This window comes from Carcharhinus amblyrhynchos, chromosome 19, assembly GCF_965287045.1.
Source record: "Carcharhinus amblyrhynchos chromosome 19, sCarAmb.v2.hapA, whole genome shotgun sequence".
Classification (NCBI taxonomy): domain Eukaryota; kingdom Metazoa; phylum Chordata; class Chondrichthyes; order Carcharhiniformes; family Carcharhinidae; genus Carcharhinus; species Carcharhinus amblyrhynchos.
In genome coordinates this window covers 134,450-161,535 of record NC_137342.1, presented here as the reverse complement: position 1 = coordinate 161,535, position 27,086 = coordinate 134,450, and the positions used below count along the sequence as shown (strand labels likewise).

At 45.5% G+C, this 27,086-nt stretch overlaps 1 protein-coding gene across 1 annotated transcript in view; it reads right to left on the bottom strand.

Annotated features, from left to right (window-relative positions):
• LOC145355542 (NUAK family SNF1-like kinase 1) overlaps window positions 1–27,086 on the bottom strand; it is an 86,652-nt gene that overhangs the window by 23,282 nt on the left and 36,284 nt on the right. The window contains exons 2-4 of the mRNA XM_080207790.1: window positions 25,367–25,487; window positions 21,331–21,482; window positions 2,395–2,460 (exon numbers count right to left, since the gene is read on the bottom strand). Of these exons, the coding sequence (XP_080063916.1) occupies window positions 2,395–2,460; window positions 21,331–21,482; window positions 25,367–25,487 (339 nt within the window). The remainder of the gene's footprint in view (window positions 1–2,394; window positions 2,461–21,330; window positions 21,483–25,366; window positions 25,488–27,086) is intronic.

Below are 27,086 nucleotides of genomic sequence, written 5' to 3'. Positions count from 1 at the left end.
CACCGAGACTCGGTACCGATGTATCTGACCGAGACTCCGTACCGACGTATCTCACCGAGACTCCGTACCGACGTATCTCACCGAGACTCCGTACCGATGTATCTGACCGAGACTCCGTACCGATGTATCTGACCGAGACTCCGTACCGACGTATCTGACCGAGACTCCGTACCGACGTATCTGACCGAGACTCTGTACCGACGTATCTGACCGAGACTCCGTACCGATGTATCTGACCGAGACTCCGTACCGATGTATCTGACCGAGACTCCGTACCGACGTTCCGGACCGAGACTCCGTACCGGTGTATCTGACCGAGACTCCGTACCGATGTATCTGACCGAGACTCCGTACCGACGTATCTGACCGAGGCTCCGTACCGATGTATCTGACCGAGACTCCGTACCGATGTATCTGACCGAGACTCCGTACCGATGTATCTCACCGAGACTCGGTACCGACGTATCTGACCGAGACTCCGTACCGACGTATCTCACCGAGACTCCGTACCGACGTATCTCACCGAGACTCCGTACCGATGTATCTGACCGAGACTCCGTACCGATGTATCTGACCGAGACTCCGTACCGATGTATCTGACCGAGACTCCGTACCGATGTATCTGACCGAGACTCCGTACCGATGTATCTGACCGAGACTCCGTACCGATATATCTCACCGAGACTCCGTACCGATGTATCTGACCGAGACTCCGTACCGATGTATCTGACCGAGACTCCGTACCGATGTATCTGACCGAGACTCCGTACCGACGTATCTGACCGAGACTCCGTACCGACGTATCTGACCGAGACTCCGTACCGATGTATCTGACCGAGACTCCGTACCGACGTATCTGACCGAGACTCCGTACCGACGTTCCGGACCGAGACTCCGTACCGGTGTATCTGACCGAGACTCCGTACCGATGTATCTGACCGAGACTCCGTACCGACGTATCTGACCGAGGCTCCGTACCGATGTATCTGACCGAGACTCCGTACCGATGTATCTGACCGAGACTCCGTACCGATGTATCTCACCGAGACTCGGTACCGACGTATCTGACCGAGACTCCGTACCGACGTATCTCACCGAGACTCCGTACCGACGTATCTCACCGAGACTCCGTACCGATGTATCTGACCGAGACTCCGTACCGATGTATCTGACCGAGACTCCGTACCGACGTATCTGACCGAGACTCCGTACCGATGTATCTCACCGAGACTCCGTACCGATGTATCTGACCGAGACTCCGTACCGATGTATCTGACCGAGACTCCGTACCGACGTATCTGACCGAGACTCCGTACCGGTGTATCTGACCGAGACTCCGTACCGATGTATCTGACCGAGACTCCGTACCGATGTACCTGACCGAGACTCCGTACCGATGTATCTGACCGAGACTCCGTACCGATGTACCTGACCGAGACTCCGTACCGATGTACCTGACCGAGACTCCGTACCGACGTTCCGGACCGAGACTCCGTACCGATGTATCTGACCGAGACTCCGTACCGATGTATCTGACCGAGACTCCGTACCGATGTATCTGACCGAGACTCCGTACCGATGTATCTGACCGAGGCTCCGTACCGATGTATCTGACCGAGGCTCCGTACCGATGTATCTGACCGAGACTCCGTACCGATGTATCTGACCGAGACTCCGTACCGACGTATCTGACCGAGACTCCGTACCGATGTATCTGACCGAGACTCCGTACCGATGTATCTGACCGAGACTCCGTACCGACGTATCTGACCGAGACTCCGTACCGATGTGTCTCACTGAGGCTCCGTATCAATGTATCTGACCGAGACTCCGTACCGATGTATCTGACCGAGACTCCGTACCGATGTGTCTCACTGAGGCTCCGTATCAATGTATCTGACCGAGACTCCGTACCGATGTATCTGACCGAGACTCCGTACCGATGTATCTGACCGAGACTCCGTACCGATGTATCTGACCGAGACTCCGTACCGATGTATCTCACTGAGGCTCCGTATCAATGTGCTATTATTTGACAGCTAGAATTTGAGTGAGAGCAACTGATTCCACAGTTGTGAAAGCTCATTGCACAGGATCGCTGTGAGCAGCACTCTTGGACCATGGAGCGGAGTGTTACTGCCCCTTCCTTACAGCCCAGCATTATATCCATTCCCAGAGTTATGACCCAGAATTAATGATGCATCTTGATGCAAATATATACATTTCCTTCATTCTATATCATGAAAGAAATCTGGAGGTTAGAAAGGGAACAGAAATCAACACCTTCTGGTATGATGCCCAACAATTCTGTTAATATAAACTTTCAGCACACTAACTGTATAAGTTGCATTCAGAATGACTGTACATTGACAGTGCCAGTAGAGTTGATCGTACCTTGATGTTATAATTGTCATCCAGCAAGATATTTTCTAATTTCAGATCTCTGTGAACCACTCCATTCTGTAACACAAAGGCAGAAAAACAGGTCATTAATCCTTATCTACCATCTCCTGTTCCCTCCAATCAGCCCCTCATTATCCTCTCCTCACTCAGCCCCTCACTGCCTCCTCCTCACTCAGCCGCTTACTGCCCCATCCTCCCCTCAGCCCCTCATTACCCCCTCCTCACTCAGTATTCCTGTGTATTGTGTATGATCTGTGGAGCTCTTCAGAGGCAGGGTTCATTTTTTAAATAAGGCAAAAGCAGTAAATTAAGTTGATCCAGAACATATTCCTGAAAGAGGGATGAAAGCGGGAACTTTCAGAAAGAAATTGGATGACTACTTGAAAAGAAAACAAAGTAGAGATTTAAGAGGGAAGAGTAAAGAGGAATGGGATTAATTGGAGAGCTTAGTAATTGGGTGGCACGGTAGCACAGTGGTTAGCACTGCTGCTTCACAGCTCCAGCATCCTGGGTTTGATTCCTGCTCGGGTCACTGTCTGTGTTGAGTTTGCACATTCTCCTCGTGTCTGCGTGGGTTTCCTCCGGGTGCTCCGGTTTCCTCCCACAGTCCGAAGATGTGCGGGTTAGGTTGATTGGCTATGCTAAATTGCCCCTTAGTGTTCTGAGTTGCGTAGGTAAGAGGGATTAGTGGGTAAAATAGGTAGGGATATGAGGGTAGGACCTGGGCGGGATTGTGGTCGGTGCAGACTCGATGGGCCGAAGGGCCTCTTTCTGCACTGCAGGGTTCTATGATTTTTGAAGCTGGGATTAATCGGAGAGCTCTAAAATGGGCTGAATGGATTCCTTTAAACTGTCTGATTTTATAAAACTTTGACAATTTGTGTTACTCAGTTTGATTGGACTGTTCCAACAGCATTGTGAAGCAAGATCAGTTACAAAGGGTACTATTGTCCTAAATCGATCAGAAAGGGATCGAACTTGATGCACTCTGTTTAGAGGGAGCTGAGTGAGGGATGCCTAACTCTGTTTATCTGTGATTGGAGACTGAAAATGGAGGATGTAGTGACATATAAATTTTGGCAACTTGATATTAATACTAAAACTTTTAATCCGTTAAAAATTCATGTAGGTTACTTGTGTGGAAAATAAACTATACAGAAGACCTTAATTACTGTAAAAACAATGAAGTTCCCAGTGTTGCCACACTTCCAGGAACACTCAGACTGAATATCAGCTCCAAGTACAGAGGGATATGTTTTCTGGGATTTCTGACAGATGGTTTAGTGCAGGTTGATATCAGAGTTGAATGAATGAAACACTGGTACACTCCTAGTTAATTGCACTGAATTAAGACAATTATATTCAATCTAAAGAGCCTAAAGCAGACAAGACTATATACAATAACAGACATGATTTAATTAATCCTTTACCCTCTTATTGCACTAAATAATAGGGAATATCAGTGTTACATGCATGTGTTAGTGTTACTCACATGATTCAGCATTACACACATGTATCAGTACAGATATCAGGTGGCACAATGGCAGTGGTTAGCACTGCTGCCTCACAGCACCAGGAACCTGCATTCGATTCCCGGCTTGGGTCACTGTCTGTGTAGAGTTTGCACATTCTCCATGGGTTTCCTCTGGGTGCTCCAGTTTCTTTCCACGGTCCAAAGTTAGGGTGCATCGGCTGTGCTAAATTCTCCCAAACAGGTGCCAGAGTATGGCGACTAGGGGATTTTCACAGTAACTTCATTGCACTGTGAATGTAAGCTTATTTGTGACTAATAAATAACTGTACTTTAAATATTGCATACATCAGTATTTTATATATATATATCAGTGTTCAGTGAGGTTGCAGTGTGGTGTTACTATATATTTGTGTCCAATGATATGCATATATCAGTGATGCACACATGAATCAGTAATATACGTATATTCATGGTGTACACATAAATCAAGTGTTTTACACATATATCAGTCATGCAGACATGTATCAATATTTAGTGAGACTGCAGTGTAGTGAGATACATATAACATCAAATATATATTGTTTTATATGTTCATGTTTATATATACATATATTGCACATATATGTATATATAAACATATATGTAGAAGCATAGAAAAGTTACAGCATAGGAAGAGACCATTCAGCCCATCATGTCTGCATTGGCTGAAAAAACGTAGCCACCCATTCTTACCCCAACTTCCAGCACCCAGTTGATAGCCTAATAGGATAAAGCATTTCAGTTGTAGATCCAGGTACTTTTTAAAAGAGTTGAGCGTTTCTGCTTCAACCACCAACTTAGGCAGTGAATTCCAAATACTCTACCCTCTGATTGTAAAATTCTTCTAATATCGCCACTAATCCTTTTACTGATGATCTTAAATCTGTCTCTGTAGTAATTGACCTGTCTGTTAGGGGAAACAATTCCTCCTTGTCTATCTAGGCCCCTCATATTTTGTACAACTCAGTCACCCCTCAGCCTCAGTGTTTTAATTTTATGTATATATTCAGTTAGGTCAGTATAGTGTTAATATATAGTAGTGTTCAGTGTTACTTTTTAATCAGTAAGGGAATCAAGGGTTATGGGGATAAGGCTGGAAAGTGTAGTTGAGCATTATCATTTCAGATCAATCATGATCTAATTGATCAAGCACTACAAGTAAGTGTGACATGTTTACTGGACTGCGAGGGAGAGATGCACAAATATCTGGACAATGATCTCAAATAATGGCACTGTTTCCTTCACATAGTAAAGAATACAGACAGCAACGGACAAAAAGCAAGCTCAAAACCAGACAGTCTCAGCAAAATCAGATATTTCATCATTGCCCACACTGTGGAAAGCTATGCAAGCGCTTCACAGTGACTCTGTGCACTCAAGAAATGACCATCTTCAATAATGAAGCAAAATCAATAACAACTTATATATTTCAAATCCTATATCTGCTTATACTTCCTGCCAGCAAAGCTTTACTTTGTGATAGCTTTCCCAATATATCAAAATTTAGAATGCAAACTGCCAATGGAAGATTGTCACATTTCTGGTGGTGCCAAAATGCAAACATCCTGCATCAGCTGGATTCTCAGTCTGTACCGACACTGTAATCAGCTCCACTGCTCCAGGTCCCAAACTATTAGTTAACTATGAATGATGAGATAAACTCAAAGTAGCAGTTTGGAATAAGGACAGAATTCCAAATGAAGACTGTATTATATATGCACACCCTGATTAGACTCGCCAATCCCTGATGGCCACACTTCCTTCGGATTCCCCCTGTATGTGGCACAGGAGATAATGACGGTTGTGTCTGCCTTGGGAAATGATGGATTGAACCCAGGGTGAAGTCACTTTTGGATTGAACATTGTCTGTTGTGGGTGTGGAGGCCGATTTGATAGCAGTGTCATTGTCACAGTTGGCAGAGATGGATATTGTTTGCCCGAGGTTGACAAATGCTTTTTCCCTTCAGCAGGACTCAATTCTTTCAGTCATGTCTTCTTTTTCCAACATCCTTCCTGATTGCTCATCTCCAGCAAGATCTTCCTATGTGCTGATGCCAATCCCAAACAACTTGATGGATTAGAAATTAAATATATATTGACAATACTGTCTTGCAATTACAAATTCCAACAACTTGATATTCTCCGATCCGTCTCTATATCGGATCCCTCTCTACATCCCTCTCCATGTAGACAACATCCACTGCCCTACCCTCATCAACCATCTTCATCACTTCCTCAAAAAACTCGAACAAGTTCGTGAGACGTGACCTCCCCTTCACAAAACCATATTGCCTTTCCAAGTGGGAGTAAATCCTTTCTCAAAGAATACTCTCCAATAATTTCCCTACCACTGACCCTAATTACCAGGTAATTACAGCTCACCGGCCTGTAATTACCCGGATTATTCTTGCTACCCTTCTTAAACAAAGGAACAATACTGGCTATTTTCCAATCCTCTGGGACCTCCCCTGTAGCCAGTGAGGATACAAAGATTTCATTCAAGGCCCCAGCAATTTCCTCCCTTGCCTCTCTCAGTATTTTGAGGTATATCCCAGCAGGCCCTGGGGTCTTGTCGACCTTAATATTTCTTAAGAACCCCAATACCTCTTCCTTCTTGATCTCGACATAACTCAAACTATCTACACACCCTTTTCCAGGTTCACCATCCACCAAGTCCTTCTCTTATGATGCAAAGTGCTCATTTAGTACCTCACCCATTTCCTCTGGCTCCACGCATAGATTCCCTCTCTTGTCCTCGATTGGGCCAACCCTCTCCCTGGCTACCCTCTTGCTCTTTATATATGTATAAAAAGCCTTGGAATTTCCTTAATCCTGCCAGTCATGACCCTTTTAGCCCTCCTTATTCCTGGCTTAATTTTCTTTCCACTTTCCTTGTATTCCACACTTGCTTTGTGTGATCCCAGCCTCCTAGCTTTGACAAATGCTTCATTTTTCTCTTTGACTAGGCTCACAATATCTCTCACTATCCAAGGTTCCCAAAGCTTGCCATACTTATCCTTCATCCTTACAGGAATGTGCCGGTCCTGAATCCCTATCAACTTACACTTGAAAGCCTTCCACATTCCAGATGTTGATTTTCCCTCAAACATCTGCCCCCAATCTACATTCTTCAGTTCCTGCCTAATATTGTTGTAATTAACCTTCCCCCAGTTTAGCATCTTAACTTGAAGACTACACTTATCTTTATCCATCAGTACCTTAAAGCTCACTGAATTGTGGTCACTGTTCCCAAACTGCTCCCCTACTGGTACTGGGCTTATTCCCCCAGTACCAGTCCCAGTATGGTCCCTTCCTTAGTTGGACTATCTACATTCTGTTTCAAGAAGCTCTCCTGGATGCTCCTTACAAACCCTGCCCCATCCACGCCCCTAGCACTAAGTGAGTCCCAGTCAATATAGAGGAAGTTAAAATCTCCCACCACAACAACGCTGCTATTTTTAAACCCTGCCAAATTCTGCTGACATATCTGTTCCTCTATCTCCCACTGGCTGTTGGGTGGCCTATAGTAAACCCCCAACATTGTGACTATATTGTGACTTCCTATTCCTGAGCTCTACCCATATTGCCTCTCTGTATGAGCCCTCCGAGGTGTCCTCCCGCAGTACAGCTGTGATATTCTCCTTAACCAGTAGTGCACCTCCCCACCACCCCTTTTACATCCCCCTCTATGTCACCTGAAACAGCTGTATCCTGGAATGTTAAGTTGCCAATCCTGTCCTTCCCTTAACCATATAACAATGTAATGTCATTACATTACTTCTGTTGTGGGCAAGGTTTTAGAAAAAATTATTAGAACATAGAACATAGAACATCTGTTTTGGGGCCACTGTTGTTTGTAATTTTTATTAATGATCTGGATGAGGGTATAGTTGGGTGGATTAGTAAATTTGCTGATGACACCAAAATTGGAGGTGTGGTAGATTGTGAGGAAGGGTGTCATAGTCTGCAGGGAGACTTAGATAGGTTGCAGAGCTGGGCCGAGAGGTGGCGGATGGAATTTAATGCGGCATTCCAATCCCTCACCACCCGCTGGGTAAAGAACCTACCCCTGACATCCGTCCTGTAGCTACCCCCCCTTAATTTAAAGCCATGCCCCCTTGTGCTAGCTTTCTCCATCCGAGGAAAAAGGCTATCACTATCCACCCTATCTAAACCTCTAATCATCTTATATGTTTCAATAAGATCCCCTCTTAGCCGCCTTCTTTCCAACGAAAACAACCCTAAATCCCTCAGTCTCTCCTCATAGGACCTCCCCACCATACCAGGCACCATCCTAGTAAACCTCCTCTGCACCCTCTCCAACGCCTCCACATCCTTCTTGTAATGCGGGGACCAGAACTGCACACAGTACTCCAAGTGCGGCCGCACTAGAGTAGTGTACAGTTGCAACATTACACTGCGACTCCTAAATTCAATCCCCTTACCAATAAACGCCAAGACACCGTACGCCTTCTTAACAACCTTATCTACTTGATTCCCAACTTTCAGGGATCTGTGTACACACACACCTAGATCCCTCTGTTCATCCACACTATTCAAAGTCCTCCCGTTAGCCCTATACTCGACACATCTGTTGCTCCTACCAAAGTGAATTCCACTAGGGATAGGATTTATAGTTATTTAGAGAGTAATGAATTGATTGGAGATAGTCAGCATGGTTTTGTGGAGGGTAGGTCGTGCCTTACTAACCTTATTGAGTTTTTTGAGAAAGTGACCAAAGAGGTGGATGGGGGTAAGGCAGTTGACGTGGTATATATGGACTTTAGTAAGGCGTTTGATAAGGTTCACCATGGAAGGCTTCTGCAGAAAATGCAGATGTATGGGATTGAGGGTGATTTAGTTAATTGGATCAGGAATTGGCTAGCAGATAGGAGACAGAGGGTGGTGGTTGATGGTAAGTATTCGTCATGGAGTTCGGTTACAAGTGGTGTGCCTCAGGGATCTGTTTTGGGGCCACTGCTGTTTGTAATTTTTATAAATGACCTGGATGAGGGTATAGTTGGGTGGATTAGTAAATTTGCTGATGACACCAAAGTTGGAGGTGTGGTAGATAGTGAGGAGGGGTGTCATCGTTTACAGAGAGACTTGGACAGGTTGCAGAGCTGGGCCGAGAGGTGGCGGATGGAGTTTAATGCGGAAAAGTGTGAGGTAATTCACTTTGGCAGGAATAACAGATGTGTTGAGTATAGGGCTAACGGGAAGACTTTGAATAGTGTGGAGGAGCAGAGGGATCTAGGTGTATGTGTACATAGATCCCTGAAAGTTGGGAATCAAGTAGATAAGGTTGTTAAGAAGGCATACAGTGTCTTGGCGTTTATTGGTAGGGGGATTGAATTTAGGAGTCGTAGCGTTATGTTGCAACTGTACACAACTCTGGTGCGGCCACACTTGGAGTATTGTGTGCAGTTCTGGTCCCCACATTACAGGAAGGATGTGGAGGCTTTGGAGAGGGTGCAGAGGAGGTTTACCAGGATGTTGCCTGGTATGGAGGGGAGATCCTATGAAGAGAGGCTGAGGGATTTGGGGTTGTTTTCGCTGGAAAGAAGGCGGCTTAGAGGGGATCTTATTGAAACATATAAGATGATTAGAGGTTTAGATAGGGTGGATAGTGATAGCCTTTTTCCTCTGATGGAAAAATCTAGCACGAGGGGGCATGGCTTTAAACTAAGGGGGGGTAGTTATAGGACAGATGTCAGGGGTAGGTTCTTTACCCAGAGGGTGGTGAGGGATTGGAATGCCCTGCCTGCTGCAGTTGTAAATGCGCCTAGTTTGGGGGCGTTTAAGAGGTCTGTGGACAGGTTTATGGACGAAAAGGGATTGGTTTAGGTTAGTGGGTCACTGTTGTTTTTTTTTAACTGGTCGGCGCAACATTGTGGGCCGAAGGGCCTGTTATGCGCTGTAATGTTCTGTGTTCTATGTTCTATGAGAGACTGAGGGATTTGAGGTTGTTTTCGTTAGAAAGAAGGTGGCTAAGAGGGAACCTTATTGAAACATATAAGATGATTAGAGGTTTAGATAGGGTGGACAGTGATAGCCTTTTTCCTCGGATGGAGAAAGCTAGCACGAGGGGGCATAGCTTTAAATTAAGGGGTGGTAGTTATAGGACGGATGTCAGAGGTAGGTTCTTTACCCAGAGGGTGGTGAGGGATTGGAATGCCCTGCCTGCTGCAGTTGTAAATGCGCCTAGTTTGGGGGCGTTTCAGAGATCCGTGGATAGGTTTATGGATGGAAAGGGATTGGTTTAGGTTAGAGGGTCATTGCTTTTTAATTGGTCGGCGCAACATCATGGGCCGAAGGGCCTGTTCTGCGCTGTAATGTTCTATGTTCTATGTATGTTCTATTGTTCCAAGCACTAATCCAAGCTCCAAGTCCATCTGCCTTACCTGTTACACTTCTCGCATTGAAACAAATGCACTTCAGTCCACCAGACTCTCTTTGATTAGCAACCACACCCTGCCTGCTCTTTCTCAGAGTTTTACTGGCCCTACTATCTGGTTCCTCTTCAGTTAATTCCTTTGCTTTGCTTCCCCTGCCAAACTAGTTTAAATCCTCCTGTGTGACATTAGCAACCCTCCCAGCTAGAATATTTATGTCTTTCCAGTTTAGATGCAACCACCTTCCCCTGAAGAGACCCCAATGGTTCAGATATCTGAAACCCTCCCATCTCTTGAACTGCGCTATCTTCCTATTCCTAGCCTCACTGCACGTGGCACAGGGAGTAATCCTCAACATCCCTCTGTCACTTTCACCTCTCAAACAGTTCATAGAATTGTTAGAACAGAGAAGATCATTTGGCCCACCATATCCATGCAAGCAATTCCCAAGAACAAAGAACAAAGAACAAAGAACAACACAGCACGGGAAACAGGCCCTTCGGCCCAACGAGCCCACGGCGCCGTCCTACTATCTCAGTGACCTATTCATGATTTTAGTCTACGCCTAACGTGCGAGGATCAGGGAGGTCCAATTTAGGGACAATTTTAGTACCCAATCAATCAGCCTAAAAGCACATCTTTGGGGGATGTGGGAGGAAACCGGAGCACCCGGAGGAAACCCACGCAACCACGGGGAGAACGTGCAAACTCCCACAGACACAGGCCCAAATCCATGTGTCCGCACAGCAACAGAGATAGTCTCTGAGCTGTCATGTTGCCCTCGAGATGGTCCAGTTTAAGCACACTAACGACATGAAGCAATAGGCAACTCCCGAAGCAACATCCAAGAGCAGCCCACTACAACCTGCCACCTGCATGCCCCTTGCTGGACTTAAATGCCTGTGGAGACAAAAAAATTCATTATTAAACAGGCAAAGACTAACATTCCTGAGGCAAAACATATTCCCAAGCCTACAATGTTCAGTAAGGCCTACTATATCCCCCTATATGTAGCCCGCTCATATGGCTGTCTAAGTGACTCTTAAACAACCCTAGCGTGCCTGCTTCCACCACCTTACTCGGCAGTGCATTCCACACCCCAACTACCCTTTGCGTGAAAAACTGCCCTCTAATATTTGTCTTATACCTAGCCCCCCTCACCCTAAGCCCGTGACCCCTCGTTCTATCCATTTCTTGTAGCGGAAAAAGCTTACCACCATTTACTCTATCTATCCCCTTCATAATCTTATAAACCTCTATTAGATCCCCCCTCAGCCGACGTCTCTCAAGGGAAAACAGCCCAAGTTCATCCAATCTTTCCTCGTAAGACAGCCCTTCCATACCAGGCAACATCCTGGTAAATCTCCTCTGCACTCTCTCCAGGATCTCTACATCCTTCCGGTAGTACGGCGACCAGAACTGGACGCAGTACTCCAAGTGAGGCCTAACCAACGTTCTATACAACTGCAACATCAGACTCCTACTCTTATATTCTATACCTCTTCCTATGAAGGCTAACATACCATACGCTTTCCTCATCACATTCTGCACCTGTACCGACACCTTCAGGGACTTATGCACTTGCACCCCCAGGTCTCTCTGCGTATCTATACTCCGGATAGTTCTACCTTTTATCGTATAACTCCCCTCCACATTATTCCGGCCAAGGTGCATCACCTCGCATTTCTCCGGATTAAATTCCATTTGCCATCTATCTGCCCAATCTACCAGCCTGTCTATGTCCTGTTGCATTGCCAGGCACTGCTCCTCAGTACCCACCAATCCAACCATCTTGGTGTCATCAGCAAATTTGCTGATCACACCACCTATCCCCTCTTCCAAGTCATTAATATATACCACAAATAGAAGAGGTCCAAGTACCGAGCCCTGCGGCACACCACTGGTGACAGGCCTCCAATTGGAAAAGGAGCCTTCCACTACTACTCGCTGTCTCCTCCTCCCAAGCCAGTTCTCCACCCATCTACATACCTGGCCTTGTATCCCATGAGCCTTCACCTTTTCTATCAGCCTACCATGAGGGACCTTGTCAAACGCCTTACTGAAATCCATATAGACAACATCAACGGCTTGTCCTTCGTCAACCGTTTTTGTCACCTCTTCAAAAAATTCCACTAGATTCGTAAGGCATGACCTCCCTGTAACAAAGCCATGCTGCGTATCCCTGATCAGATTGCAGCGCTCCAGATGTTCATACATCCTATCCTTGAGGATCCTCTCCATTAGCTTGCCTATAACTGAAGTCAAGCTCACCGGCCTATAATTCCCTGGGTTATCCCTCTGACCCTTCTTAAACAACGGTACTACATTTGCAATGCGCCAATCCTCTGGGACCTCACCTGTGTCCAAAGAAGAGACAAAGATTTGCGTCAGAGGCCCAGCAATTTCATCCCTCACCTCCCTTAATTCCCATGTCCCATTCACCTGTCGTTTCCTTGTAAACCTTTATCACGCCTGAAACATTTGAACCCTGGAACATTGAGCTGCCAGTCCTGCCCCTCCTGTAGCCAAGTTTCACTAATGGCTATACTGTCATATTTCCATGTGTCAATCCACGCCCTCAGCTCATCTGTCTTCCCAACAATACTCCTGGCATTGAAATAGACACACCTCAAAAGATTATTACCACCACATTGCGTCGACGGCGCGGAAAGTCTACAGAAGGATCTAGATAGGCTAAGCGAGTGGGTGAGGACCTGGCAGATGGAATATAACGTTAGCAAATGTGAGGTTATCCACTTTGGTAGAAATAATAGTAGGAAGGATTATTATTTAAAGGGTGAAAAGCTGCAGCATGCTACAGTGCAGAGGGACCTGGGGGTCCTTGTGCACGAGTCGCAAAAACCCAGTCTGCAGGTGCAGCAGGTGATCAAGAAGGCGAATGGGATGTTGGTCTTTATCACGAGGGGGATAGAATATAAAAGTAGGGAGGTCTTGCTGCAATTGTACAGGGCACTGGTGAGGCCACAGCTGGAGTACTGTGTGCAGTTTTGGTCGCCGCACTTGCGGAAGGATATATTGGCCTTGGAGGGAGTACAGAGGAGGTTCACCAGGCTGATATTGGAGATGAGGGGGTTAGCTTATGAAGAGAGATTGAATAGACTGGGTCTGTACTTTTTAGAGTTTAGAAGGCTGAGGGGGCATCTTATAGAGACTTACAAGATAATGAAGGGGCTAGATAGGGTAGAGGTAGAGAGATTCTTCCCGCTTAGAAAGAAAAACAGAACTAGAGGGCGCAGCCTCAAAATAAGGGGGGGGGGGGGTTGCAGTTTAGAATGAAGTTGAGGAGGAACTTCTTCACTGCCCATTGAAGTGGTGGCGGCTGCCTCACTGAATATATTTAAGTCACGGGTAGATAGGTTTTTGGTAGGCAAGGGAATTAAGGGTTATGGGAAGAAAGCGGGAAAGTGGAACTGATCCACTTCAGATCAGCCATGATCTTATTGAATGGCGGGGCAGGCTCGAAGGGCTAGATGGCCTACTCCTGCTCCTATTTCTTATGTTCTTGTGTTAAAGCTACTATCTATATGCTTCTCATTCTCCCAAATTAAATGGAGGTCATCAAGCTCCTTCTCCAGTTCCCTAATATGCTTTGCTAGCAGCTGCAGCTGGATGTATCTCTTGCAGGTGTTGTCATCAGGGAAACTGGAGGTCTCCCTGATCTCCCACATCCTGCAAGACCAGCATTCCAACATCTTGTCTGGCATTTTTTTCTAAGTCTGGGGGGAAAAAAAAATAAAAACTTTCCAAAAAGGGAAAAAAAACCTACTCTCGCCTCTGCCTGTTCTCACTGAAGCCCACTGAGCCCTTCAGCCTTCACTCTGCTCCCTCTCACGCCGCTGCCCGCTCTCAATACTGCCCGCTGTATACAGCTGGTTATAGCTCCCTTTCACCACTAGTTGGCGTCAGGCACCTGCGCAGTTTTCCCAGTAAAAAAACTTTTGAAAGGAGAAAAGCCCGCCAAAAGTTTAACTTAATGAACAAATAAATAAATAAATAATCAAACACTAGCTGCCGTACCCTCAGCATGAATCTCTCTCTTTCAAAACTTGCTCTGCTCGCAACAATGAGGTCGATTTCCCAGGTGAGTAACCTTTCATAGTAAACTAAAAAACTCAAACTCCCAGACTATCCTGCGGCCCACTTCCGGTTTCCCAGATAAAAAAAAACTTTTGAAAGGAAAAATGCCTGTGAAAAACCTTAAACTTAATGAATAAATAAATAAATACGTACATATCCTCTACCTTACCAGCTCATCGCGGTTCCCATGTAACTTTGCCTTCTCTATCAGCCTGCCATGAGGAACCTTGTCAAAAGCCTTGATGAAATCTTTGGAGATGGTATCCACCACCCTGCCCTCATCAATCATCTTTGTCACTTCCTCAAAAAACTCAATCAAGTTTGTGAGACACACCCTCCCCCACACAAAGCCATGCTGCCTATCGTTAATAAGCACTTCTTCCAAATGTGAGTTAATCCTATCCCTAAGAATTCCGTCCAATAGTTTCCCTACCATGTATGTAAGGCTCACCAGTATGTTGGCCTTCATAGCAAGAGGATTTGAGTAGAGAAGCAGGGATATCTTGCAGCAATTATACAGGCCCTTGGTGAGGTCACTCACCTGGAATATTGTGTGCAGATTTGATCTCTTTATCTGAGGAAGGATGTTCTTGCTATGGAGGGAGTGTAGAGAAGGTTTACCAGACTGATTCCTGGGATGGCCAGACTGACATATGAAGAGAGATTGAATCAGTTTGGATTATGTTCACTAGAATTTGAAGGAATGAGGGGCAATCTCATAGAAACATATAACATTCTAACAGGACTAGACAGGGTAGCTGCAAGAAGGATGTTCCTGATGGAGGGTGTCCAGAACCAGGGTCACAGTCTTAGGGCTGAGATGGAGAGGAATTTCTTCACCCAGAGAGTGATAAACCAATGGAATTCACTTCCACAGAAAGCAGATGAGGCCAAAACATTGAATGTTTTCAAGAAGCAGTTAGATATAACACTTGGCTGAAAGTGATTAAAAGATATGGGGGAGGGGGAAATCAGGCTATTGAGCAGGATGATCAGCCATGACCATAATGAATGTTGGAGCAGGATTGAAGGGCAGAATAGCCTCCTCCTGCTCCTATTTTGTCTGTTACTATGTTTCTATGATTCTTAACTGTCCCCTGAAATGTAGGAGCAAACTGCTCAGATCAGAACAATTAGGGATGGACAGTAAATGTTGATCTTGCTCGTCTCATCCCATTAAAGAATAAACAAACAAAAAAACTTTAAGTTAAAATTAAGGAGTCAGAAGGAGATAAACAAAATGTCATTATCTGTCTTATACCTCCACACAATGACTGCTCTTTTCAGGAGAATTACATTGATTGTTTTTGCACCTCAGCCCCTTGCTCCTGATCTACAGACACCTAGTGCGGAGGGAGGTGGGGAAGGAGGAGGACCTCCTGCTCCTGGGCCTGGCCAAATTCACCATCAACAGATCCAGGCAGCGGTCAACCAAGAGGATCGTCTGACCCGGCCACAGGAGGGGGAGCATGTGGTGTCCATGGGCCCGTTGGGCACTGCAGGGATTGGGATGCCTTCCAGCATAAGGTCAGAAGTAGGGATGTTCACTGGTGATTGCACAACGTTCAGCACCGTTTGCAACTCCTCAGATACTGAAACAGTCCATGTCCAAATGGAATAACTCCTCACTCACTTGATGAAGGAGTGAGACTCCAAAAGCTTGTGCTGCCAAATAAACCTGTTGGACTTTAACCCGGTGTTATGAGACTTCTTAAAATGCAACAAGACCAGACAATATCCAGTCTTGGGCATACGAACGGCAAGTAACATTCACACCACACAATTTCCAGGCAGTGATCATCTCCAACGAGACAGATTCTAACCATCAGTCCTTGACATTCAATAGAACATAGAACATAGAACATTACAGCGCAGAACAGGCCCTTCGGCCCACGATGTTGCGCCGACCAGTTACAAAAACAATGACCCACTAGCCTATACCAATCCCTTTTCGTCCATAAACCTATCCAGAGATCTCTTAAACGCCCCCAAACTAGACGCATTTACAACTGCAGCAGGCAGGGCATTCCAATCCTTCACCACCCGCTGGGTAAAGAACCTACCCCTGACATCCGTCCTGTAGCTACCCCCCCTTAATTTAAAACCATGCCCCCTCGTGCTAGCTTTCTCCATCCGAGGAAAAAGGCTATCACTATCCACCCTATCTAAACCTCTAATCATCTTATATGCTTCAATAAGATCCCCTCTTAGCCGCCTTCTTTCCAACGAAAACAACCCTAAATCCCTCAGTCTCTCCTCATAGGACCTCCCCACCATACCAGGCACCATCCTAGTAAACCTCCTCTGCACCCTCTCCAACGCCTCCACATCCTTCTTGTAATGCGGGGACCAGAACTGCACACAGTACTCCAAGTGCGGCCGCACTAGAGTAGTGTACAGTTGCAACATTACACTGCGACTCCTAAATTCAATCCCCCTACCAATAAACGCCAAGACACCGTACGCCTTCTTAACAACCTTATCTACTTGATTCCCAACTTTCAGGGATCTATGTACACACACACCTAGATCCCTCTGTTCATCCACACTATTCAAAGTCCTCCCGTTAGCCCTATACTCGACACATCTGTTGCTCCTACCAAAGTGAATTACCTCACACTTCTCCGCATTAAATTCCATCCGCCACCTCTCGGCCCAGCTCTGCAACCTATCTAAGTCTCCCTGCAGACTATGACACCCTTCCTCACAATCTACCACACCTCCAATTTTGGTGTCATCAGCAAATTTACTAATCCACCCAACTATACCCTCATCCAGATCATTAATAAAAATTACAAACAACAGTGGCCCCAAAACAATGGCATTACTATTGATGAATTCCCCACTGTGAACATCCGGATCATCCTGACTATCCTGACAGTATGACAAGAAACTGGACTGGATCAGCCATATAAATACTGTGGCTACAAGATTGCCGGATGATTGGAGGATAGCTCATATTGTTCCGTTGTTGAAAAAAGGCTCAAAAAGTAATCCAGGAAATTATAGGCCGGTAAATTTGACATCAGTAGTCGGAAAATTATTGGAAGGAGTACTAAGAGATAGGATCTACAAAAATTTGGATAGACAGGGACTTATTAGGGAGAGTCAACATAGGTTTGTGCGTGATAGGTCATGTTTAACCAATCTATTAGAGTTTTTCGAGGAGGTCACCAGGAAAGTGGATGAAGGGAAGGTGGTGGATGTTGTCAACCTGGATTTCAGCAAGGCCTTTGACAAGGTCCCGCATCGGAGGTTAGTTAAGAAGGTTCAGTCACTAGGTATACATGGAGAGGTAGTAAATTGGATTAGATATTGGCTCAATGGAAGAAGCCAGCGAGTGGTTGTGGAGGATTGCTTCTCTGAGTGGAGGTCTGTGACTAGTGGTGTGCCACAGGGATCAGTGCTGGGTCCATTGTTGTTTGTCATCTATATTAATGATCTGGATGGTAATGTGGTAAATTGGATCAGCAAATTTGCTGATGATACAAAGATTGGAGGTGAAGTGGACAGTGAGGAAGGTCTTCAAAGTTTGCAAAGGAATTTGGACCAACTAGAAAAATGGGCTGAAAAATGGAATTTAATGCAGATAAGTGTGAGGTATTGCACTTTGGAAGGACAAACCAAGGTAGAACGTACAAGGTAAATGGTAGGACACTGAAGAGTGCAGTAGAACAGAGGGATCTGGGAATACAAATACATAATTCCCTAAAAGTGGCATCACAGGTACATAGGGTCGTAAAGAGTGATTTTGGTAAATTGGCCTTTATAAATCAAAGTATTGAGTTTAAGAGTTGGAATGTTATGGTGAGGTTGTACAAGACATTGGTGAGGCCGAATTTACAGTGTTGTGTACAGTTTTGGTCACCTAATTATAGGAAGGATATTAATAAGGTTGAAAGAGTGCAGAGAAGGTTTACAAGGATGTTGCCGGGACTTGAGAAACTGCGTTACAGAGAAAGGTTGAATAGGTTAGGACTTTATTCCCTGGAGCGTAGAAGAATGAGGGGAGATTTGATAGAGGTGTATAAAATTATGATGGGTACAGATAGAGTGAATGCAAGCAGGCTTTTTCCACTGAGACTAGGGGAAAAAAAAACTAGAGGACATGGGTTAAGGGTGAAAAGTTTAAAGAGAATATTAGGACAGGCTTCTTCACACAGAGAGTGGTGGGAGTGTGGAATGAGCTGCCAGATGAAGTGATAAATGCGGGGTCACTTTTAACATTTAAGGAAAATCTGGACAGGTACATGGATGAGAGGGGTGTGGAGGGATATGGTCCAGGTGCAGGTCAGTGGGACTAGGCAGAAAAATGGTTCAGCACAGCCAAGAAGGGATGTGAGTAACTCACATCCTGACTCCCCAAAGCCTGTCCACCATCTACAGGGTATAAGTTAGGAGTGTGATGGAATATTCTCCACTTGTCTGGATGAGTGCAGCTCCAACAACACTCAAGAAGCTCATAACCGTCATCCAGGACAAAGTAGCCATTCTAATAGCTCCCCATCCACCACCTGCAACATTCACTCCCTCTGTTATTATTATTGCAGAAGGTAAGGGGGCATGGAGTTGGGGGTAGGGTGTTAGCGTGGATAGAGGATTGGCTGTCAAATAGGAGGCAGAGAGTGGGGGTCAATGGGTGCTATTCGGATTGGCGGTTGGTGACTAGTGGAGTGCCCCAGGGGTCGGTGCTGGGGCCTCAGCTATTTACCATTTATATAGATGATCTGGAGGAGGGAACCGAGTGTATGGTGTCGATATTTGCTGATGACACCAAGATTGGTGGAACGGCAAATTGCGCGGAGGGTGTGGAAAGTCTGCAGAAGGATCTAGATAGGCTGGGTGAATGGGCCAGGAACTGGCAAATGGAATTTAATGTTGGCAAGTGTGAGGTGGTCCACTTTGGTAGGAATAATGGTAGGAAGGACTATTACTTATGTGGCGAAAAACTGCAGCATGCAACGGTGCAGAGGGACCTCGGGGTCCTTGTGTATGAGTCGCAAAAACCCAGCCTGCAGGTGCAGCAGGTAGTCAGGAAGGCGAATGGGATGCTGGCCTTCATAGCGAAGGGGATTGAATATGAAAGTAGGGAGGTCTTGCTGCAGCTGTATAGGGCATTGGTGAGGCCGCAGCTGGAGTACTGTGTGCAGTTTTGGTCGCCACACTTACGCAAGGATATTTTGGCCTTGGAGGGAGTGCAGAGGAGGTTTACTAGGCTGATACCGGAGTTGAGGGGGTTGAGCTATGAGGAGAGGCTGAATAAACTAGGCTTGTACTCGTTAGAGTTTAGAAGAATGAGGGGAGATCTCATTGAGACGTATAAGATGATGAATGGGATGGATAGGATAGAGGTGGAGAGACTCTTCCCGCTCAGAAAGGACAGTAGGACTAGGGGGCACAGCCTCAAGATAAAGGGGGGTCGGTTTAGAACAGAGTTGAGGAGGAACTTCTTCACTCAAAGGGTGGTGAATCTCTGGAATTCTCTGCCCGTTGAAGTGGTGGAGGCTGCCTTGCTAAATATTTTTAAGACGCGGGTTGATGGGTTTTTGATAAGCGAGGAGATTAAGGGTTATGGGGAGAGGGCGGGAATGTGGAACTGAGCCACGACAGATCAGCCATGATCTTATTGAATGGCGGGGCAGGCTCGAAGGGCTAGATGGCCTACTCCTGCTCCTATTTCTTATGTTCTTATGTGCTTATGTTCTATCACTGACAAACTATCAGCCGTGTGTTCCAGCTACATGACACACTGCAAAATCTCATCAAAATTTCCTCAACAACAATTTCCAAACCGATGACCATCTAGGTGGACAGGGGCAGCAGACACATGGGGAACACCACAACCTGCAAGTTCCCCTCCAAGCCACTCACCATCCTGACTTGAAAATACATCACCGTTCCTTCAGTGTCACAGGGTCAAAATCCTGGAACATCTTCCCTAACAGCACGTTAATAGAACATAGAACATAGAACATTACAGCGCAGAACAGGCCCTTCGGCCCACGATGTTGCGCCGACCAGTTACAAAAACAATGACCCACTAGCCTATACCAATCCCTTTTCGTCCATAAACCTATCCAGAGATCTCTTAAACGCCCCCAAACTAGACGCATTTACAACTGCAGCAGGCAGGGCATTCCAATCCTTCACCACCCGCTGGGTAAAGAACCTACCCCTGACATCCGTCCTGTAGCTACCCCCCCTTAATTTAAAGCCATGCCCCCTCGTGCTAGCTTTCTCCATCCGAGGAAAAAGGCTATCACTATCCACCCTATCTAAACCTCTAATCATCTTATATGTTTCAATAAGATCCTCTCTTAGCCGCCTTCTTTCCAACGAAAACAACCCTAAATCCCTCAGTCTCTCCTCATAGGACCTCCCCACCATACCAGGCACCATCCTAGTAAACCTCCTCTGCACCCTCTCCAACGCCTCCACATCCTTCTTGTAATGCGGGGACCAGAACTGCACACAGTACTCCAAGTGCGGCCGCACTAGAGTAGTGTACAGTTGCAACATTACACTGCGACTCCTAAATTCAATCCCCCTACCAATAAACGCCAAGACACCGTACGCCTTCTTAACAACCTTATCTACTTGATTCCCAACTTTCAGGGATCTATGTACACACACACCTAGATCCCTCTGTTCATCCACACTATTCAAAGTCCTCCCATTAGCCCTATACTCGACACATCTGTTGCTCCTACCAAAGTGAATTGGGTGTACCTACACTATATGGATTGCAATTCATAAAGGCAGCTCACCACCATCTTCCCAACAGCACACAGGGATGGAGAATAAATGCTGACCCAGCCAGCAATACACAGACCTTGCGAATTAATGAAAAAGACCAGCAGTGTGAAACAGCTATGTTCACTGACTTTGTGACAGTAGTGAATCACAGTTACAATCACTTACCTTGTGACAATAGTGAATTCCCGCTACGATCTGCCTGAAGAACATTCTGGTCTCTTTCTCACTTAACTTTCGCCTCTCACTGATGTAATCATATAATTCGCCTTTGCTTGCACACTCCATAACTATCACCATTTTATCCTTGTTCTCGAAAACTGCTGACACAAACAGAACAATGTTTATTGGGAGAAATAAGACTGGTTCACCTTGGACAAACACAAATTGGTTTAAAAAGCATGAAATAGGATCCAATACCCAATCCATCATCTAGAGGGGAAGATAACCAGCTGGAATAAGTTAAAGGTTAAATTACGGTGACAGTTAAGATGAGAGTATAAGTCATGGAGTCAAAGAATTGTAGAGCACAGAGGCCAAGTCACCATAGTCCCAGATGACCATAGGCTTCTCTCCCCTTTGAGCAGGAGAGGTGACTGGTGGTGACTTAATCTGAGGATCACCACACCTCAGGCAAGGAGGATAATCTCAGCTGGCACAGGAATTGAAGTGGAGATGCCGGTGTTGGACTGGGGTAAAATAGAAAGAAATCTCACAACACCAGCTTAAAGTCCAACTGTAACCCCCATGACTTGCTTGGGCTTGCAACATCTCACTTACTATCCTGTCTGGAGACAATACACATCTCTTTAACTTATGCTTAATGCTATCTCCACTCACATTGTCTGCACCTTTAAGAATTGATTAGCTGTAAAGACTCACATTCTAATCAGTATTCTGTAAACTGTGTGTGCCTTTATATGCTCCGTTTGAGACCAGAACTCTCCACTCACCTGACGAAGGGGCAAACCCCAAAAGCTAGTTTACTATCAAATAAACTTGTTGGACTTTAACCTGGTGTTGTGAGACTCCTTACTGTGTGACCTCCCCTGTAGCCAGTGAGGATACAAAGATTTCATTCAAGGCCCCAGCAATTTCCTCCCTTCCCTCTCTCAGTATTCTGGAGTCTATCCCATCAGGTCCTGGGGACTTGTCTACCTTAATGTTTCTCAAGAACCCCAATACCTCCTCCTTTTTGATCTCAACATGATTCGAACTATCTATAAATCCTTTCCCATTCATCATCCACCCAGTCCTTCTCTTTGGTGAATACTGACGCAAAATGCTCATTTAATACCTCGCCCATTTCCTCTGTTGACACGCATAGATTCCCTCCCTTGTCCTTGAGTGGGCCAAATATTTTTTAAACATGATAAGGTCTCCTGCCTCTACCACCCTTTCAGGAAGAAAGTTCCAGACCCCTAGCACCCTTTGGTTTTAAAAATGTTCTTTTCAAATTTCCTGTAAACCTCCTCTCCCCCTAAATCTATGTCCCCCGTTAATGGATTACTGAAACGAGAGAATTGGGTCTTTTGATCTCCTCTATTGGGGCAGAGTGGCTCACATCCCTGTCTCTGAGCCAGAAGCTCTGAGTTTGAGTCCCACCCCAGGATCTGATGGCCATGGAAGGTGCGTTTACAATGCGGCCAAACAGGTTGAGCATCAACCTGCAAAACTCTTCTGAACACACCAATGGCTGGTGATAAGAGTGAGACAGACTCCTGGTTCGCCTCACATGACGGGGAATGGCACCCCTCAAGTTATAAACCTCTGGCAACAAACTAGCAACCTGGTTTGGAAATTACTCGCCATGGAAACGGACAGGAATCTGCCTTAGTGCACACTAAGTGTGGAAGAGAATTGGAATTAGGAATTTACTTTTCCACCTCAATTAATTCTCCTCTTAACCTCCTCTGCTCCAAAGAAAACAACCCCAGCTTTCCAATCTTTCCCAATAATTAAAGTTCTCCACTCCTGGCAACATCCTCAGAATTTTTCCTAGTGCAACCCTATCATTTCTCTCACGTGGTGAGCGGAGCTGGAGGCTATATTCCAGCTGTGGTCTTACAAAGTTTGACACAGTTCCAGCATAACCTCCCTGCTCTTATCTCCCATTCCTTGGTCAAGAAAGACAAGTATCCCACATGCACCTTTTTGATTAACTTATCTAGCTGTCCTGCTACCTTCAGGAACCTGTGGACCTTCCCCAAATGTATTAACCGACACTTCTGATGAAATTCCATTGGCTATATATCTGCCCTCAACCCCACAACTAATCCATTGATACCTTTCTGCTGTCTATAATTTTCTTCCTCACCATTAACCACACAATTTTTGTATTATTTGCAAAGTTCTGAATCATCTCCGCCTAGATTCAAATCCAAAATATTGATACAGACCAAAAACCGTGAGGGAGCGATTACTGAGCCCTGTCAAAGCTCATTGGAAACAACCTTCCAGTCACAGAGACACCTGTCAATCACACAGAGGTGGATGGGGGTTCAGTGGGAAGGGTCAAGAAGGTCCTTTGGAATGAGGAAACATTATAATAACCTCTCACACCTCCCCATCCTTTCCCCGTACTTGCTCACTGTGGATCAGGAGATGGTCTGAGGTTGCCTGGGAAAAGGGTGGCACCATTGGCACTGGGGACAGACATGTTCTCAATCATCAAGATCAACAAAGCACAACACCCTCTCCCCATCCTGCACCAAATTCCACTCCCTTGTTGTCCATACCTTGCACTGCCATATATCTGCTCCAGACCCAGTCTTGGACTGTCCGTGCACCATCTGACTGTCTGTGCATCATCAAAATGACCCAACTCCAAACTCCCCTATTTGCAACTACCCCAGAATAACTCCTGACCCAGCCTGCACCACCATTTATTCTGTGTTCCCCGTGTCGACTTGCCCCTTCAATCCAGCCTGCACCCCTTCCTACCATAACAACCCACCCTGGAAAGTACAGTTGGAGGCTCAATTGCATGAGAGCTGGGGTCAAGGAGGAAGACTGTAAAAGCAGCAGATTTAGGGGGACCCTGTAGGTAAAGGCACAGACAAGCATTCAGTTCTAGCACAAGTTTTAGCACAACCCTCCAGATGTCAGTAAGGAGGATTTTGCAGAGCAGGGTTAACAGGGCTGGTTTTGCCATTGTCATTTCCAATGTCCGTGTTAATGTTAGGTGGTCTGTCTGATTTCACTCCTTTTCTGATGGTTTGATACAACTGTTTGGCTTACCCGACCACATAGTCACGTGTAGGTCAGACCAAGCGAGTGGATTTCCTACCCTAAAGGAAGCAGATGGGTTTGACAATGATTTCAAGCTCACCTTCACTGAGACTCCCTCTTAACTGCAGATGTGGGGTCATCGCAGGGTTACCACAGCTGTAAATAGGAAATAATGTTGCACAAATTGAAAAATGCTGACCATCCAACTGGGGAACAGCTCCATGAATTTTAATTCCCCGACAATTGATGGGATTTTGATTGGCGGGGGTGGGGTGGGGGGTGGTGACGAGCAAGGGAAGTGTTAAAAGTTAAACATTATGCTAGCCGACCCCGATCTCTCACAGACATTACCTGTTGAAGTTTTTACAGTGACAGATTGCAAACTGTGTCTGTGTCCCATTCTGGAAAGGAGGAATATCTCATCATAATATCAACATCCAGCTCCTATAGTGTAGTTGGAATTAAATTCACCACGAGCTGAATTCACTAGGTTTGGGGAACCTGTCACTGAAATGTGGATGGTGGATCCAGCAGGTTCATGTGTTTGATATTCTAGTAATGCTCATCCTCATGCACCTCATCCCAGCCCCTCAAACAATTCTTTAGCTTTGATTGGCCAAACCCTCCCAGATGCATGATTCAAAGCCTTCTGACCCCAAACCACCCCCCCCATGCCCCCCTATCAATCCAATTTCCCTTAGTGCTCCCACTATCACCATCAATCTCTCCCACCTGTTCATTGCCCCACATTTTCTCCCACTCCCTCTCAGTTGCCATATGAGCCCACTGGCCATTCCTCCCGAGACCTGATCTTTTCCAGTTTCTGAGTTTTGTAAAGTTCCCCAAGAAGCAGGCTGCCCGTTTCCTTGCCATAACCATCAGGACTCTTGTTTCAGTAACAAAGCTAACACAATGCTCGCGGAACTGTATTGAAAGCCATGGATAAAGCAGCAATGTGTAAATAGGCACAAACCTTCATAGATGCTGATGATATGAGGATGATTGAGAGATGACAGGATCTCAATCTCTCGTCTGATGTGTACCATGTCCTGCTCATTCTTAATTCGATCTTTCCGGATTGATTTTATTGCAACCTGTTTTTAAAACAAAGTGCACACTAATATACTGTACCACATGAACATAGATGTGAAAGCAATAAATTACTGTCAACAATCAAAGTGAAAGGAACAGATTTTAGATTAGCTCCATTACTTGCTGGCTTCTGCCAGATGTCTCAACCTTGTTACTAAAGTCATGACAGACTCCACCATTTCCCGGATGGCTGAGTCTCAGGGTCAGAAGTGGCTTAGGATCATAACATTCTTTCACTCGGTCTGCCAATTCCTAGAATGCGTTGGTATCAGGGATCTCTGGGGGGGGGTTAAGCTATGCATAACGGCAAATGTTGACAGTCTACATGCGGTCAGAAGAATATCCCATTGCTTTTCATCTAACACTATGTCATTAGCGTTAAAAAAGCACATTTGTTCTACATATTGGGCCCAGTCCTCCATAGTAAGGTCAAAGAGTCCTCTTTCACAAACAGAGACATGATGCATAACTGGGACCTGTAGAAAATAGATCTCTTGCTCTGAAGTTCTGCTGTTTGAAAATAGATTCTCTCTGGAGCTGCTATATGGGTGTCAGAAGAACATATCTTTCTGTGTCTCTGTCCAGAGGGTTAAAAGGAATCTAGCACCCACGTGAGCCTATGTATTTTTGGGGGTAATTGATTCTGAAGAAGAATGCATGTCTGTGGGGATATTGCTTAAATTGGAACTATAGAGATAGCTAGTTGTGAAGAACTGCACGTTGTCATGTATAAATACTTCAATTGGTAAAAATTAGACTAATTATTTTTGTTCTCTCTAACTGTGTTTTTAAATAAAGTTTGTTTTAATAAAATCTTCCCAGTGAATCAAGAGAATCACACCTGGAGTGAAAACACCTTATGATTGTATTAATGCCAAGAGGTTGGGGCCTCGGCTAATTTCATGATATAGTTAGGAGTTTCTGACCTGCTCCCGAACAGAATGTTTGTTAAGATTTCTTTCTTTAGCTTCATTCAATGTCGTGATGTCCCTCTGTTAAATTTTGTTGTTAACACTGCTCTGCCTTTCTTGAGATGTTCTACATTTAAGGCACTGTATGAATACAGATGATTGTTGTTGAAACCATAGAATCCCTACAGTGCAGAAGGAGACCATTCAGCCCATTGACTCTGCAATGACTCTCTGATGGTGTATCTTACCCTAGCCCTCTACCTGCCTTATCCCCGAACCCCTCACATTTACCATAGTTAATTCACCGAACCTGTACATCTTTGGAGTGTGGGAGTAAACTGGAGCACCTGGAAGAAACCCATGCAGACTTGGAGAGAATGTGCAAACTCCACACAGATGGTGACTCAAGGCTGAAATTGAACCCGGGTCCCTGGTGCTGTGAGGTAGCAGTGCTAACCACTGTGTCACCGTGCTGCCCGTATGATTTTGGTTGATGGATATAAGGGTTCAGATTGTGTGCTCTTCAAAACATGCCTCGGGATCCATTACATTCAAAATAAATGGAAAATTGGGCTTTTAAATGTGAAATACAGAGAGTTGGACTGAACAAATAACTTCCAACCAAGTGGGAACTTTCAATTCAATCAGTGAAACTGAGAAGGTTTCACCCAGAATGATACACCCATGTCC